Source organism: Protopterus annectens, chromosome 6.part1, assembly GCF_019279795.1.
Source record: "Protopterus annectens isolate FY-2018-M chromosome 6.part1, PAN1.0, whole genome shotgun sequence".
Classification (NCBI taxonomy): Eukaryota; Metazoa; Chordata; order Ceratodontiformes; family Protopteridae; genus Protopterus; species Protopterus annectens.
The window spans coordinates 560,251,135-560,268,832 of NC_056738.1; the positions used below are offsets into that span (position 1 = coordinate 560,251,135).

Genomic DNA, 17,698 nt, shown 5'->3' on the forward strand with positions numbered 1-17,698 from the left:
AACTCGAAAACTTGGATGCCATAAACCCTGCTTTATATGGATGGTCATGCTGTGCATTTTCTTATTTGCATCTCATTATATTTAAGTCATTTCACATTAGCATAAATGGGCTCTATGAATCTTGTTTCTGCTATGCTCTTTCGTGACTATCAGCGATATCCCTATTGCATTTCACAAATGACTAGGGACACTGGTCACAGTCTTACTTGTTCGCTTAAAATATTTTAAAAAGGATGGTGTTATCTGCTGCCGAGTTCTGTTCTACACAGCTCCATGTTAACAATAAATATAAACATTCTTGCCACAGAGTTTCCTGCTAACAATAAATGCGTAGCATGAGGCATACTTATTTGCTTTCGTTTTTACGAATAAATCAAGTGCATTGAAGATTATGTGGTATGGATGTCACTTACAACAAAGCTTGGCAGGTATTAGTTTTCAGTTGTGATTACTGATTTTACATTGCCAAGAAAAAATAGGACTGTTTGGCATTTAGCATACCAACTGAATCTGACACAGCCTCGGTTTTACAATTTTCATTTGGATCAAACACTCCTTAACACTGATAAGAACTTTAGCACTGATCTCTTTCTAAGTTGGCAGATTTTGAGTAAAATATCTACATCCTGACACAGGCTGTTAATGTGAAACCAAAACCATTACATGGTTGTGTATCATGTAGTGAATCTACTAAATTGCGATGAATGAAGAGGAGGGATGGAAAAAAATGAAAGTTGCATATGACAGCATTTTACTGTAGAAAGAGTAATACAGGAGTAGGTCTTCATGCATATTCAGATATTTCTGAGTATACATGAAGACCTACTCTTGTATTGAAATAACCAGTATTCACATTTTTACAGTATCATTTTAAACACTTCTCAAGCAAAGCCATGAAATTCATTGATATGATTACCATTAAAAGAGATTTGTACCTGATAAATATCTATTTATATATATACGCATGAAATAAAATTCAGCTATCTAATGTTCAACACTGGGAAAACTGAAAACCAGTGTGATTTAAAATGAAAACTGTGAACTACAAAAGTAACTGTAAAAGTATAAATTCAAATCCTTATACCCTGACATGGAGAACAGGCCTCTAACACACCTGACACTTAAGAGGAATTATTTGAGATACTGCAATCTCCAACTTAGTATATAATCAATGCCAGTATCATGTTTCAAGTTTACATTCCTGTATGTTTGAGTAAAGTAAGAAGTACAAATAAATATCTTGCTGAAGGCATATTTTTTACTCATTGACATTTTTTATGCAAATGGTGAATACATACATACATACTTGCCTTACTTGCTTTTCACTGTTTTCTTACAGTCTGTGTGCTACTGGCAGTATCAATTGTATGGTTATTAGCCTGTGGTTGTTACTAACTTCTTAATATGCTATACCAGTAGTCAGCTGGCAGCATTCTTGTCTGCATTACTAGTTAGAATGGCAAGTATCATAAAACAGAACAATAGATAAAGATGAAAAAATTGAGAGTAGGTGAGAAAGACAGAAAATGGGCAGAAAGAGAGAAAAGTACAATCCTGTTATCTATCCGATCTACAATTTAGCCTTGGAGTAATAGAGAGATCTGGCCTGTATAGTGCACCAGACATACGTCTATATCTTCAAATTCTAGAAACTGGAACTTTACAAGGATATTGTCTAACTGATGAGTTACTGCACTGCTAATTTTAAAGGCAAATTTCTAGGTATTTTAAAAGTTTCATTATTTATAAAATACATCAGAATGCCCTGTATAAGGCGTAATCTTATCATTGCCAGCTTCTTATCACAAAATACTGATATCACTAGAGATAGATAATCAGTTTTGCCAGGGTAAGCTGTGATTTTTTTTCTCCTAATAATGGTATTTCAATAAACCTTAAAAATGGGCAGAACCTGAAGATGATGCCATACTGGAGAACAGACATTGTCTAACAGGATGTCAATGTATGAGAAGAGCCAGTTATCTTTACTGTGACTTCACGGCAGCACATTACTTTGCTTTAAAGCATGAACTGAGAACAAAATGGCCACCATCTTTTTTACATACACCATATGTGGAAGTTTAGTGAATGTAATAAATTAAGTAAATAAAAGGAAAATTAAAATAAATTAGACAAATGAGAAAAGTAACTGCATCAACACTCACAAGAACATGCCCCTTTACTTCCCCTCATTAACACAGATTAAAAATACAGCAAAAGTAATGCAGGTGTGTGTGTGTGTGTGTGTGTGTGTGTGTGTGTGTGTGTGTGTGTGTGTGTGTGTGTTTATGTGAAACTGAGTGGGAGCAACAAGGAGAGAGACAGAGGGCAGGCACATACCTCTCATCTTAGTTTTTTTCAAGTGTGATTTGCACAGGTGTAAAAATATACTATATTGACAGAAATCTTATTCAGTCCTTCACTCCCCGAAGTGAGACAGAGAAACGCAAATGCTAGCTTTCACACAGATACACACACACACACACACACACACACACACACACACACACGCACACACGCACACACGCACACGCACACACGCACACACACACAAAACTTCATAAACACATAAATGTTTATTTCCTCATATGTTACCAGAAATCCTTTATCTGCAGGGAAGAAAACTAATATAAGAAGTTATAACTATACACTGCTGCCTTAGATGTACAAACACTGACAGTTTAAATACTAATCCTTTGGAAAAATGACCTAGTTGAGGTTATGCAAGGTATGTCTCATTGCTTTTTACTTACAATAGTCTCATAACTCAATTTAGGAGTCATCCTGTTTTGTCATCCTATGCATCAGATGAGACAAGTTTCTCATTGGAGAATGAATGTAGTACAGATAAGGAAATAAAGTTTGAATACATGAAAAAAAGCACAATAAAAGGGTACTTTGTATGCAAATTGACAAGAGTACAAACGCACTCCAGTAAAAGATATTGACTGCTAGCTTCTGAATAAAAACAACTTCAACAATTTCACTTATTTTAATACTATCATCAACAACCCTAATCACAGCAATTTAGTTGTGTTTGTTTTCAGAATTGTTTTTACTGATGTATCTTGGTTCCAAAATGATTTGAAATGTATAATCCCTGCAGGTTTTACCATCTCTCAAATACTGCAAAAATAAGCCACTTCAAAAGAAACAATACAGCAATCTTTGATACCTCGAAGGAGCCAGTTTAGAGAGATAATATTATCTCTGTCACTACCAAAAAAGAAAAGGTATTTCATATCCGGGGCACATGCCATGATAACTAAAACAGTGGAACTACTGCAGCTAAAAAAATGAAGCAGTGGAGAGAGGTGATAGCACAACAACACATGAATGCTGATTAAAAAAAAGTGACAGAGCAGGTATGACAGGGTAAGATAATGAGAAGTGGAAGAAAAAAATAAAGTAAATAAATTAACCCATACCTTGGTTGTTTAACGTCAGGTGAGCTGGACCTTGAAGGAACAAATAAAGAAAAGAAAGAAAAAAATAAAATAAGGTCAAAAACTCACGGGAAAAAGAATATTTCAGTTGTCACAATTTCTGTTTCAACTTGTGACAGACATCCAAGAGAAAATATGGATGTCGAAATATAAAATAAAAGATAGTTTGATATTTTTATATTGTAAAAATATTTGAAAAAAAAGCATTTTGCAACTTTGAAGCTGCCAAGAAATGCTTTTTTTTTCATTGAACAAATGGAAACACATATATCAAATGTCACTGAAAGCAGTTCCAGTTATGAGCCCTAACAGCATTAGAGACTATGAGGTTCCTATTGAGGACATTGACCAGTGACTGCTACTACTGTCTTTCATCATTTGAAAAAAAATATATAAAGAAAGAATAAGAAAATACAGTGCTGACTTATGCCAGCATCTAAATGACTTTTAACATGCTGGGTAAACAAGATACCCCAAAAATCATTCTGCATGTCTCTTGTTTATCTGCTGTCTAGATGTATATCCCTCATTCATGTCATCTTGTACCATTATGTAGTAAGGCACTTCAATTTAAGAGTGATAGTTTCTACACTGAATTCTTGAAAATGAATATGTGTAAGGTAGGAGCATAAATACAGTTTAATATGCATTGTTAACATGGCTTCAGCCATCAGTATATGAAAGCAATACTCAAACCCAGACCAGCTGCTCTGAGAGTTGACAGTCTTATGAAATGAAGAGTATTACATTTGTGCTTCATTTTCTTTACTAAGATATATGATTCCAATCAACAGTTTCTTTCCATCAATAGTACTGGAAAAATGACAGTATGAATGAAGAGCCCCTGAATGAAATAAAATAGTATTCTTTTATGTCACTTTGCTATAAAATCAGTTGAATTATATGAAGTATTTCTTCAAGCAACCCATGCTGCAAAATGGACTTAATAAGATAATAGGCTTTTATTTTTTAATAACTGGGATTGTTTTTAACTGAAACGCCATTTAATAAAGTTTTTAGTTATTTCATACATTATCTGTATTTGTTATTCTTCAAGTACAAATACTGGTACTGAACTCAATATATATTAAACTTTGAAAAACTGATGCAAAATTTAAACTGGCATACCTTTTCTGGTTAAATACATTGTATTTGTATTGAATTTCTACCAAATGTATTCAATTGGCAATATAAAAATGATCAGCTATAGGCAAAAAACAGTACCGTAATGGTACTGTCCTAATAAAATATTGATATTCTGAGCTCACTAGGTGCAACATTTTTTTCATGGCTAGTATGCAAAATCATGTTGCAAATTTGTAATGCTATTATACAGAAATTTCAGTATTGATTAAAAGACATAGATGAAGAGCATGCTGATGATTCTGCTCACCTTCCATGTAATACATATATATATTAAGACTAACTAATAAACATCTTGCATAATGTAAAGGTAAAAGCTCATTGCTGTCACATTACTGTTCTCTTTTTTAAAGGATATGATGCTTTATAATAAGAATGCCGTTCAGTGAATACAGAAAATGAGATAATTAACAATAGCCTGTGCTACACTTAACTTGGCACTGTTTCTCAAGATGTTTTAATCGAATTCAACTCCAGAAAAAAGTGTTTTGCAAAATTTTGTTAACTTATAATATTTTATGCATCATTTTGGTATACAGAATGAGTTATTATTTTACAGCAGAAGTAATAAATAATAACTGTCCCGTCTGACTGAATTTTAATCTCTGTGATGCATTCATTATATTAAAATTTGAATAGAATCATGCTGTTTAGCTTGCATGTAAGTTTTTTTTCTTTTATAGTAAAGATAAAGAATAAGGATTTTTAAAGATATGCAACGTTAAGGATGTACAAGACCAACCAACACAATGAAACAATGCCACTTAAAATAAAACTCTGACCTTCAGTCTTTAAAAGTTGTACTAATCTATATCTGCAACTGGTAATAAGGTGGGTCATTTCATTGACCAATTTCTTCTACAATGAGGGATTTAGAAATTAAAGCATTTCAGAAATGCACGGTTTAAAATCTAGTTTGAAATCACTCAGTAGACGCCTTTGTGCAAAGCAAATCTTTTATTGCATGTTTTGTATAACATTAAGGTTAATTCATAATTCTTGCTACAAATCATCTCTTACTGCAAAGCTGACAGTGTTTTGATGTACTATATACACGTAGTGTCCACTGCTAAATGCACATAAACAGAACACAATGCAGAATGTGAAGTTTCATCTTCTCAGCTACAAGAGCACTGTCATTTGCATGTTGCAAACTACTGTACAAAACCACATTTATTTCCATAAACATGCCTCTACCAATTATGTCATATATGTAGGTCACATGATAGCAATGAAAACATTAACAGAATGTTGTCACACCCTTTTGCATGTTAGTGGCCTACATTTTACTAACATTACATATGATTTAAATACTTCCTATACTTATTACAGACTGAAGTCTGAGGGAAGTTATCAAGCACATACCCATCTATAAAACATGATATAAATTAAAAGTAAGCTGTAGAGTTGACTCAGCACAACAAAAGTAACACATTGCTGATATGCTCTTGACACTTCCAAAATAATATAATTGCTGTGTATCTCGTGGCTCACTATAAAATCAATGAGTTGCATTCAAGTGAGTATTCAGCATTATGAGTTACAAAAATTAAATTGGAAAATTCCCTGGGTAATTACCTATATTTTCAAAGCATAATCAAGTAAATGCTCTCTGTGCTCAACAATTTGTTTGTATATTTTAAAACCATGTTTAAGAAAACTTAAAAGCAAATTCTAAAAAGTAATTTGAAGGAAAATGACATTATCACTGTCACTCACATTCAGGGTAGTGTACCCTGAGCAGAACAAAAGAGAAACACCACATATTTGTACTTTGTATTAAATGTAAAAGTATATGTAACAAGGGGTCAAATAATTATTTTAAAAAGTGATCATTACTAAAATGTAGATGCCCAAAGAACATTTATGCAGTTTTGTGTCATTTCTGGCAAGCATAAATGAAATAATTTATTTTCACTTTCCATTACATAACACATCAGAACCAATGAATTCCATAAGAAATGTATGTCTTCCTTTACTTTTGTGCAGTGAGCAAAGAATTATATAAACCATGACATATTTCAGACTGCAAATAAAAAATGCAGAAGAGTATATCTTTGCAGCATGTATCTTACATCCAACAAATAGCTTCAGTTTTCCTTAAAACACTGTAGTTTATTCCCATTTTAATATTAATCAGTTATATCAATGCTATGGGGCTCCATTACTATGTAGACTCTCTGTGCACTAAGTAATGAAATACTTTGAAGTTTTTTGGTCAAATTATGACAAGATGATTCTCAATAAAAGCCATTAATATTTGCTACACATTGGTAGGAAACATTACACTTGCGTCTAGTATATTTCCTCTAGATTGCTTTGTCATACACCAAAGTCATAGATGTAACTTGACAGACACCGTGCACTTGTTGACTGTATCTCAAAACACTTTGTTAAAAGAATGCAAAGTCTGAACTGCCCTCTCAATAGCAGTGAAACTCCCAGCTGTTCTGTTATCTGAACTCTCTAGATTAATTACAAAAAAGGATTGTGTACATACAAGCAGGTAATTCTGTTATGAGGCAATATTTTTATAAGCTGTAGAACAGTATGCATACCTTTTAACTTGCTGGAAAATTAACTTCAGTAACTGTGTGGTACATGTTCTTGAATCCTGTAATATACATGGATTAAACATTGGCAGTTCTATATCTCAACAGAGAATGTGTATATCTATCTCTCTATCCATCTATCTATCTATCTATCTATCTATCTATATCTATCTATCTATCCACTGGTTTATGGGGCTCAATTTTAGAAAACTTAATTAAAAATTCATTACCAATGCAAAATACTTTGAAGAACAAAATATCGAAATAAAACAAATTTACTTTGTTTTTCACAGATAAAACTTAATTAAAAATTCATTACCAATGCAAAATACTTTGAAGAACAAAATATCTAAATAAAACAAATGTACTTAGTTTTTCACAGATGACTTAAACATACCATCTCCAAGATCATATAATTTTAGAGAAAAGAGAATATTCACCTTTCTCCAGCATTATGCATTTCTGTACAAAAAACAGAGTTCCACTGCATTTGTTAGATATGCATGGTATTTGATCAGTTTAATTCTAATGTCATGTATTTGAAGAAAGTATACTTCAACCAAGTTGGTGGAACTCGCGTGCATGTGTGTGTGCGTGTGTGTGTGTGTGTGTGTGTGTGTGTGTGTGTGTGTGTGTGTGTATGTGCACGTATCTATGCATGTGTTTGAATTTTGAGTTGAAACAATTTCAAAAAGTTTTCTTTGTGACAAAAATTTAGTTAAATTAAATGTTGTTTCCCCCTTTTTAAACAGATGCATAATATGATAATATTTCACATTAGAGAAGCATATCACTGACACTCATATGACTGTGAAGGAAAAGGAAAACTGATATATATTTGCACATTGTACAAGTGCCTTATGCATTGCACTCCATGTTTCTCTCATCCTTCAAATGAATCCTATCTTTTACACTTTGTGGATCATCACTGTTTCACTCTCTTCTTTTCTCCTACTCTAATCATCCATTCCTATTGTCCTCTGTACTGTATACTTTATTATTACTACTGTTATTGATTCATTGCTATCTTCATACAACATTTTGTTTGTATTCATGATTATTCTTGTTAACTTGCTTCTCTATTGTCATTTATATTTGTCCAGGCTGAGACTGAAATAGGTCCATTTGGATCACTGCTCTACACCAGTAACCAAACTGAATAAACAAATTAATAATATTAACATTTATTTCATTTACATGCATCATACATTACAGATATGTTTTCTTTCTTTATAACAGCTATAATTCAGTCCAACATTACATAAATTGCTCAGTTCTCACCTTTCATTAGCTCTCACTCCTCCTCCTGAACATTATTCTGCATGTAATGTGAGTAATAAAGAAGTACAACACATTACATCCACACTTTCTCTTTTGGCACACTGACTGTGATTGTGCCTACACCAGGCAAGTAATCAAGGGGCCTCAATCCTCACCACTGACACCAGTGAGGGACAGCCACAAGGAACAAAACTGGATACACATAGTATTTTCGAATGCAGCTTTCTGGACCATGCACAACTTTCCTTAAGAGCATACAGGGAGCATACTCCAGACCTGAGGCTGGACTCTTTTTCTCTCTCTCCAGACCACAGACAAGACTGCACACTGACCACTTTGGAGCTCTATGTCCCTGTTTCAAGTATCTGACACACACACTCTTGGATATTTGATTTTCACACACACACACACACACACACACACACACACACACACACACACACACACACACACACACACACACACACACACACACACACACACACGTACACACACAGACACACACACACACCTGGGAAAGGCTGGCACAGCTGTGCCCCATCTGCCACGACTATAAGGTAATTACAGTGCTACCAGTCAGCTACGCTAAGGGTCTTACAAGGAAACCCAATTATACTGAGTAAAATTAATACTAATACAAATAGTAGAGTTTGACCAATACAGCAAGGCTTTCAGGAGCGGTCACAGCATCACTAAAATAAGCATAAGTACTCTTAAGGTGTTAAAAAATATTCTCTAAAAGACCAGCCACAACGAAAGGTATAGAAATATTTAATAATAAATAATAAAATAGAAAACATGAAAATACTGAACATTTAGTTATAAGAAACACCAGAGTTTCAATCACAGGAGATATAAAAATAACCATTGGATTGATTCATACAGATGCCAAAAAACAATTATTAACTTAATCTCACTATATTTTCCTGACTGGCTAAATAATTATTGTTCCCTAGTTAAGTTACTTACTACGGCAAGGCAAGATGATGAGTGTTGAGCTGCTTACTACAGCAAGGCAAGATGAGGTGTGTTGAGTTGCTGCTGCGAGAGTTCCATCATATCTCTCACTAATATCTAAAGAATCATTTCAGTGCTGATTATAGAATGACACCACATCTGGTCACCTGGCTCTTGTACAATATACACCTAGAGCCTTTCAAAAAATTCCACCCTTCCAGAGTAGCAATTAGTTCACCCATAATGACAATACAATAAGATACCTAGTCCCAGTTTTCACGGACATTTTTGTCCCTGACTGCAACCAGACCTGTGACATAAACCAACCAATTTAAATTTCAACCTCTTTTTTTTTCACCTGGACTGAGACTAACCTCTTCCCTTCCAGAATTCTTTGTTAAAACATATACATTTAATCAGTTATAATAATACTGTCTGACATACATATACATCTCTTTTCTGTCCAGCAGGACCCACTGTTGATGCATTTTTAACACAAGCAACTTTACAAATACATTTTTAACACATGTGTCTGTACAAATCAGTGTGCTAGTCAAACAACATAAAAGTCTTTATAAAACTCCAGCTAGCTATGCTGGCATATGGTACACAAGCACTGCCTACTCTCCCTAGCACAGATGGTACTACCTCATATCATCACACTATGTGAAAGACATATATCAGGCAATGTCGGGCACATTACAGTACAAAATAATAACAACAAAGTCTTGCAAAATATTGATACAGGAAATATTAATATATGGTCTATGGTCAATTTATACTGTTTAGCTGTTTAGTGAATCTTAGTGATATTTATAATAAGAATGTATGTAGACATTTCTGTAGTTGATATTTGTTTCATTATGTTAGTGTGTTTGCTCTTGTATCTAAAATTCCTATAAAATAATTTAAAATATCCACCAACATTCTTAAACTATGTTAAGGACCAAATGTACAGAAAAGAAAAAAATGATCAATTAGTCATGGATTCTTCAAATTATTAAGACAAATTAATTTCTCCATCATTACAAATTACCTTGTCATCAGTATAAACTTTTTTTTCCTATCAAGAATCCTCTCTCAGTTACCATTTCTCATTCCTGATACAAGGAACAACACACCAGTTTCCTAGCAGTAGTTCAACAAATGGATCCTCTTCTTTTGACACCTTACTACCAGTATATATTAGACATTTAGCTCCTATTATTGTACAGTGACAATATTTATCAAAAAGATTCTATGAAAGGAAGTAGTGGCACAACATTGGAGGCAAGTAAAAGTCATTCCACTTTTAAAGGGTGGGAAAAGCATGAAGATGAAAATGATAGACCTATAAATATATTTAGCCTTATTGTCAACATTCTTGAAGGAGTAGCTCAACAAATATGTTCATTATCCCTGCAAATAACTAGTAAAGATTCAGAGCTGCATATGGCATCATCACACCAATCATCAAACTGGTAAGCTGTGTTATCTCATGGGACAGATTTTTTTTTTTAATTCAGCGTTTGACTTGAGGAATTACAAACTATTCAAGCTGTACTTACAACTGCTGGGATTCATGTAAACCATTTACCACATGGCATGCATGCAACTACTGAACAAAACAAAATCTTACTACATTATAACCTAGAAATTGGAGTTTTACTAGTGTCTGTACTCTAAGTCTGTGTAGGTGAGGCTGAAATTTACTGTAGAATTAAGAAATGCATGCATCACAGCCATGGAATCAGTCAGATGCGATATGACTTAAAACCAAGGCAGATAGGGACAATATCCTTACACTACCATCTCATTAAGAAATAACTAGACTCCTCCACCCTGGACCTAGAAAACTACAGCATGACACAAAAATTAGTCTCAAATTCAATGGCCAGGCACAGAAATGCTAAGATGGAAGACTCAGGTGGTGCTGAAACTGAAAATGATCTCCTTAGACTGACCACTAATGCTGGGCAGAAAAATATTGGTTAATTAGGGATCAGAGGCATAAGCCCTCAGTTAATGGATTGGACTAGTACGATGGGATCCAGCAACAGGAGTGATATCACTGATGACACAGAGGAAGAGATGCATTTGTCATCAGCAATTCAGGAAAAGACAAACCAGAGGAGAAATCCACACTGGAGAATAGCAGAAACCTTGGACCTGTGGAATGGAACAACTTCAACAGACTTGACAAAAGCTAGTGAGACTGGAAATTTTTGTATAATGAATAACAGACTCACTATCCAAATAAGGTGCACTGCAAGTACATAGTGGATGAGAATGTACATTTATGCAAGTAGACGTACTATAGTAGATGTTCTAATAGATAACTGTTGAAGTAGCCTAAGCTAATTGGCTTAAATTCTGTGAAAGATATGACCAACTAGGCAGTTTAGAAAGTTTCAGGGCATTTCCCATGAGCAATAACTGTTAATGGCTCAAGCAGAAAGTTTGGGTGCTAACAGCTTAAGAGCTTTCTTGACTCAAGAAGGGAGGCTATAAGCATGAAAGGAAATATGCTAGAAAAAAAACAGGCAAAAATAAAATATGTGGAACTATATATGCAATAGTATATATAGCCACATCATGGCAGTACATCAAAGACAAAGAGAAGGGGATGGAGGGAGGTACAGCTACTACAATAGTGATCTATCAGAACATTTATGTTATGGTACGTTTATTTCACAACTCTACTATGTTCAACATTAGATCACTCTTGCAGTTGCCTAAGGAATGCCTATGAAAAAAACATAAATATAGTTGTAAGTATAGAAAACTTCTGGAAGAGCCTCATGCTGATCAAGAATGAACACAGGAATGGTTAAGGAGAGGCAAATTCAAACCAAGAAATGAAAGGTTAATATTGGCAGCCCAAGATAGTGGGCTATGTACACACTGGTTTACAAAGTCCATTGAACATATGGGAGAAACAGACAAATGTAGGTTTTGTACAACCAAACTGGAAACAGTCACACACCTTGTTTCTGGTTGTGATGCAGTAATGACAGAGGGACTGTATACTGAAATGAATAATAATGTGGTGAGACTGTTTCATTGGAGATTGTGCAAACATTATGGTATCGAAGTGGCTGAAAAACACTGAAAAAATGAGTCACAAAGTATCATAGAAAATGATGAAGTTTATATCACATGAGATCACCCATTATCAACAGCTCAAAAGACAGATGCTAGAAAACTGGATATAGTGGTCCAAGAAAAAAAGACAAAAGTAGCATTGATCACTGAAACCACCACACCCAGTGACTACAGTGTCTTGCGTACAGACAGACACAAAGTCATAAAATACTAGGATCTGCAGGCAGAAATTAGAGCCATATGGAAGAAAGATACCCAGACAGTTTCAATAGTAGTAGGATCAATGGGTCTTATAAACATAATTTAGAATCGTATTTAGATATGTTACCAGTTCATGTAACCCCGAACAAACTGCAGGAGGAGTAATTACTGGGCACATTGCGGGTGCTGGAAAGAGCATCTGTGGCTGACATCAAAGAGTGAAACAATACTAATTTCATGAACTTTAATCATACTTTGACGTCATGGTATTAGAAACCCAAAAGACTTGGAGAAATTAAAAAAAAAATAGCCTAAGCTAATTGGGTAGATTACCTTAAGTTAGGAACATATTGGGAGGAGGAAAAAGTTCAAGATTCTGGAGAATGGTCCTAGCAAAGCTTGTTCTGAACCTAGAAAAAAGAATCCAGTCTTTAATGCTGTATAAAAGTTTGTACAAAGGGCTACGTTGCTGCCTCTGGAATACTTCTAGAGTCCATCCCTTTCCAGACAGCTAATGATTTAGCCAAAGTCCTGGTAGAGTGGGCCCTATCACTTCCTGGAAGTGGCATGTTGTGGTTAGAGAAGGAAAAAGAAATAGCATGAATCAACCATATTTAAACTGTCTGCTTTGACAATGGTTGTCAATTTTTCTTACTTTCAAAACAGACAAAAAGCAGACTAGCTTTTCTAAGGGATTTACTTTTGTTGAAGTAGTAGCAAAGTAGCCTGCGAACATGCAGAGTGTGAAGGGTTTTTTTATCCTTTGTTTTTAGGTTCTGGAAGGAATAAAATGAGATTAATAGATTAATTCAGTGTAAACCCTCAAACCCCTTTAGGCATATAAAAGAAGGATTTTTTTTCAAAGAAACCCAGTCCTAGTGAAAAATAAGGTAAGGCCGACTCACCATAAGAGCTTGTAATTCAGACACACTGCTTACAAAAGTCAAAGCAATGAGTAATACAGTTTTCTAAGGCATGGACCTCAAGTCAGCCTTCTTTCCTGGCTCAACTGGAAAAAAGCATTAGTTTTTCAAGCACAAAGTTAAAATCCTAAAGATTAGCTACCTGTTTTATAAGCAATTATTACTGCCATAATCCCCTTGGCATTGATGAGCTTTTATATGCCCATCTTGCTCTACAAACGTACTTTCATCTCTTTCAGTACTGCCTGCAAAAAGAAGACTGGAGCATCTGTTATAACAAACTGAAGAGGAGGCAGAAGGGAGAAGGGGAGTCATGGTTTGAGAAAATTTTGGTCCACCCACCACAAAATATCCGCACAAATCCCAACACTGGAATCTGAAAGGATAAGTGTTGTAGATACTGAGACTATATTGACTTGAGGTACCAGTGTATTTTTCTCATGTGAAGCCATAGCAGCCATGAAACACAGATTCCTGATAAATTCCTTAGCAGCTGCTAGACATTGCCCAGAAAAACTCAGAAAGATTTCTTTGTATAGTTCTACTTTTCCCAGTGGAAGAAAAGCTGCATCTAGGAAACTATCCAAAAGACATCCTAGTAAAATAAAAACATATTCTGTGTGAATAGATGAGAGATGATTTTTGGAAGTTCAGTTGAAATCCCAGATTGAGCAGGAGATTCTTAACTAGGGTTGCCACCTTTTCAAATGGCCAAAGTGGGACATTTTCGGGACACACATCAGATTTTACAGGCCAACACATACCCACGGTCAGTACAAAAGATAGAACTTTACTTTTTTGCCTAAATGAAAGCTTATTCTTGTAGCAGTTTAGTTGCTTATTCTGTTTCTTGTAACATTTAAGTATTTTACATACAGAAATAACAATTTTATGCAACTATTACATGAAATATGGGACATAATTATGCCCTACAATCTCAGGACATTTGTCATTTTTAATATTTTTGGTCAGGACACAACTGGCCAAAAAGAGACCGTCCCTCGCAAAGTGGGACAGGTGGTAACCCTATTCTTAACACATGTCAGAGAATCTTGAGAATTGCAAAAAAAATCTGCAAATATAAGATGACCATCCAAATAAGGAAATATATGAATGCCTTGAAGTCTGCAGTAATCAGTTACTGCAACCAGACACTTTATAAATACCCTTGCTACAGTAGATAAACCAAAGGGTAAGACAGAGAACTGTTAATGTAAGCCACATACAGAAAATCTTTAAAAATCTAAAATCTTTGCCATTAGGAATTTAATGGTTAGGATCTTTAAGGACTAACATTACCAAGAAACTATATAAATGGGAGAATGTAAAATTTCAGTTGTAATATCTTCTGCTAGCCAGGCTTTGCAAACATAACCAAACAAACCTTATCATAACAGACCCTGTAGTAGCAGCTCTGGAGACTGCATCAGCAGAACAATAAGCACATTTTAAAGAGTGTTTGATTGTACAAGAAGCAGAAACAGTTAAGGCATTTGATTAATTCCTCAGCTCAGAGGAGGGGAGGTTAACAGTTATATTTTTTTTCAAGAAAACCATTAAAATCTTTTACATGTATGCTTGGCAGCTCAAAATACTGAAAGGTAAAATAGCAGAAGATTAAACTATATTCCCAAACATATCAAATGCTTTCTCATCTTTGTCAGAAGGGATGGGTTTAAAATCAGCAATCTGTTTAGCAGTAGATGTTCTAGATAAGAAAATAACTGCAGTCTCTTCATCACGATTACAAAATTGATATTTATGAATTTGAAGTACTTTGTTTAACCTATCAGACTTTTTTAGAACTAGGAGGTTGACTGCAAGCTGTAAAGAAAACATCCACTAAAGCCAATAAAGCAGGAGGGACTGCTGCAGACTGGGAAATATCCAAATGCAACAAATCATAAGAATTTTGCAGGGAAATAGGGATTCCATTCTGTTTCCAAGGAAATACCTCTTTCATTTTAAAGTCTCAGAAAAATATAGCTCTTTTGGAGGAAAATTTGAAGTAATGCTTTCCACAGAATTAGAATCTTCAGCTTGTAGATAAATCACAAGACACTATAATGAGAGCAAAATGTTTTTCTTTTTTTCATTTGAAGTAAACGAAGAAGCAGAATTTGAAATAACAAAAGCAGAAATTCATTCCTTAGGAAATCCCATCAAGTCTCCCCTGCCTGTACTAATATAGACGAAAGAGACACTTTTAATGTTTTGTGTTCTTTTTCTGGGGAGACTACCTAGAAAAAGACCAACTAATTGTTGGGGAAATATCCCAGGAGTCAGATACCCTAGCCTGGCTATGCAGTAAATTTTCAAGAACTCCTTTCCCCAGGATTAAGTGTGGTTCTCCCTTGCCAAAGAGGACAACCATACAACTGTAGTGGATATGTCTAACTCATGGTCCTTCATCTTCTCCTGAGGATCAGCACCAGAGGGAACCAAGAAAAATCAATGAGTGGTTCAAATTCTAGCAAAATCACTCATCTATACTGAGATAATGAAGGAGCCAGCCTGAGACCCGAAGACTCCCCAACAAATTTCTTCTTCTTCTTGCAGATGGCAAAAGTAAGAACCAATGAAACAGGCAGCTGCTCCATGGTCCAGATGGCAAAATAAGCTCAAAAGATGGGTGGCAGAGCTTGTGAGAATTAGTAAGTTTTCTGATAGAAAAATAATGATTTTAAGGTAAAAAACTAAAGGCACTTCCCAAAATTACAATGTCCTCCCCACACACTAATTCAAATTAATGTGTAGAAAATTAGTCAAAAATCATATTTTTACATACGTTTTTGCACACAAGAACTCACAGTTTAAAAAATCCCCTTACTAGTTATTAAACTACCACTTTTCTAGCATAAAATCAATAATGTCACAGAACAAACACATTTTTCCCTAAAATAACTAACTACAAAAAAAAAAACATAAATAGATAAATAAATACAGGAAGAGTTTCCTCCGTGGGAAAAATTATCTGCCCAGCCCAGAAGGATCACTAGCCAGCTCTTAATTTCAGAAAGCCACAGTGGGAGCATATTTTTGCAGCAAGAATCTTTTAGCACACAAACTGTTTTTCATGTGGTTGTTTTCATGCCACTAAAATTTAAGGTGTTTAGAAAGTGCCCTGAAGCTTTTTAAAGCTGTCCTGTTGAGCATATCTTTGACAGGATATAACCCAATATGTTTAGACTACTGTAACAGTGATTTAATAATCTAATACAGAGTTGAAATTTAGAGAAACATAAAGGTCTACATCTTCAAAGGGAACAGACAAAGTAGGGTAATGACAGATTCCATATAACTCAAAAGGAAGTGGTAGAAATATTACTAGACTTGAAGTATAGAGCCAGACACAAAAATCACAGGTTCCTTGGCATCCATATGCAATGTGAAAATCAATTTGGTTTGGAAACCTCCATACAAAAGATTCATAATGCCTATTTCAAATAACCAGAAGACCAAGAAGTAATTCTACACTGTGTCCACAGAATTTGTTTAAGAAATTTGGTTGCAATACGTTTATATGCTTGCTAAATAAAAGTATATGCTACTCAATTATTTACAAAAGGGAGAGAAAGCTAAATTAGACAGTGAGGATATTATGTAAGCCAGAATAATATTAACAAAACTGAGGCAGATGTTATGAAAGAAAATATTTATGTCATGTTTAACTTTTTAAATATTTCTTGCCTTCATCCATCTTAACATGCAATGGAAATATTTCACCTTAACATTTCATACAGTAGCAGAAGAAGAAGAAAAGGAGTTGAACATGACTGGATCATTAACTGTTCAGCCAGTCCGCCAGGAGAAATAGCTTCCTACAATGGTCCATCTATAGGACAGTGCCTACTCTTGCAGCTCTACAAATGGACATTTACTACTACTACCATTGTTGTGTTGGTTTGGGTTCCTCTATTTTTTTTTTTTTTGTGGAGAAAACTTAAACAACATTATATTGTTATATTCTACCCAAGTAGGGTAAGCTTTAGGAATCTACCCATATGCCACATGGCGGTGTGGATGATGAGACACCGTCAACACCAGCTATTTGAATTTCACAGTTTCAGTGGGATATGGGTTCTCTGCCTGCACAAACCCCAACACTGGT

General features: G+C 34.8%; 1 protein-coding gene across 1 annotated transcript in view; it reads right to left on the reverse strand.

Annotated features, from left to right (window-relative positions):
* LOC122805674 (neurexin-2-like) overlaps positions 1-17,698 on the reverse strand; it is a 2,559,176-nt gene that overhangs the window by 479,728 nt on the left and 2,061,750 nt on the right. Inside the window, exon 5 of the mRNA XM_044076003.1 lies at positions 3,429-3,458. Within this exon, the coding sequence (XP_043931938.1) occupies positions 3,429-3,458 (30 nt within the window). The remainder of the gene's footprint in view (positions 1-3,428; positions 3,459-17,698) is intronic.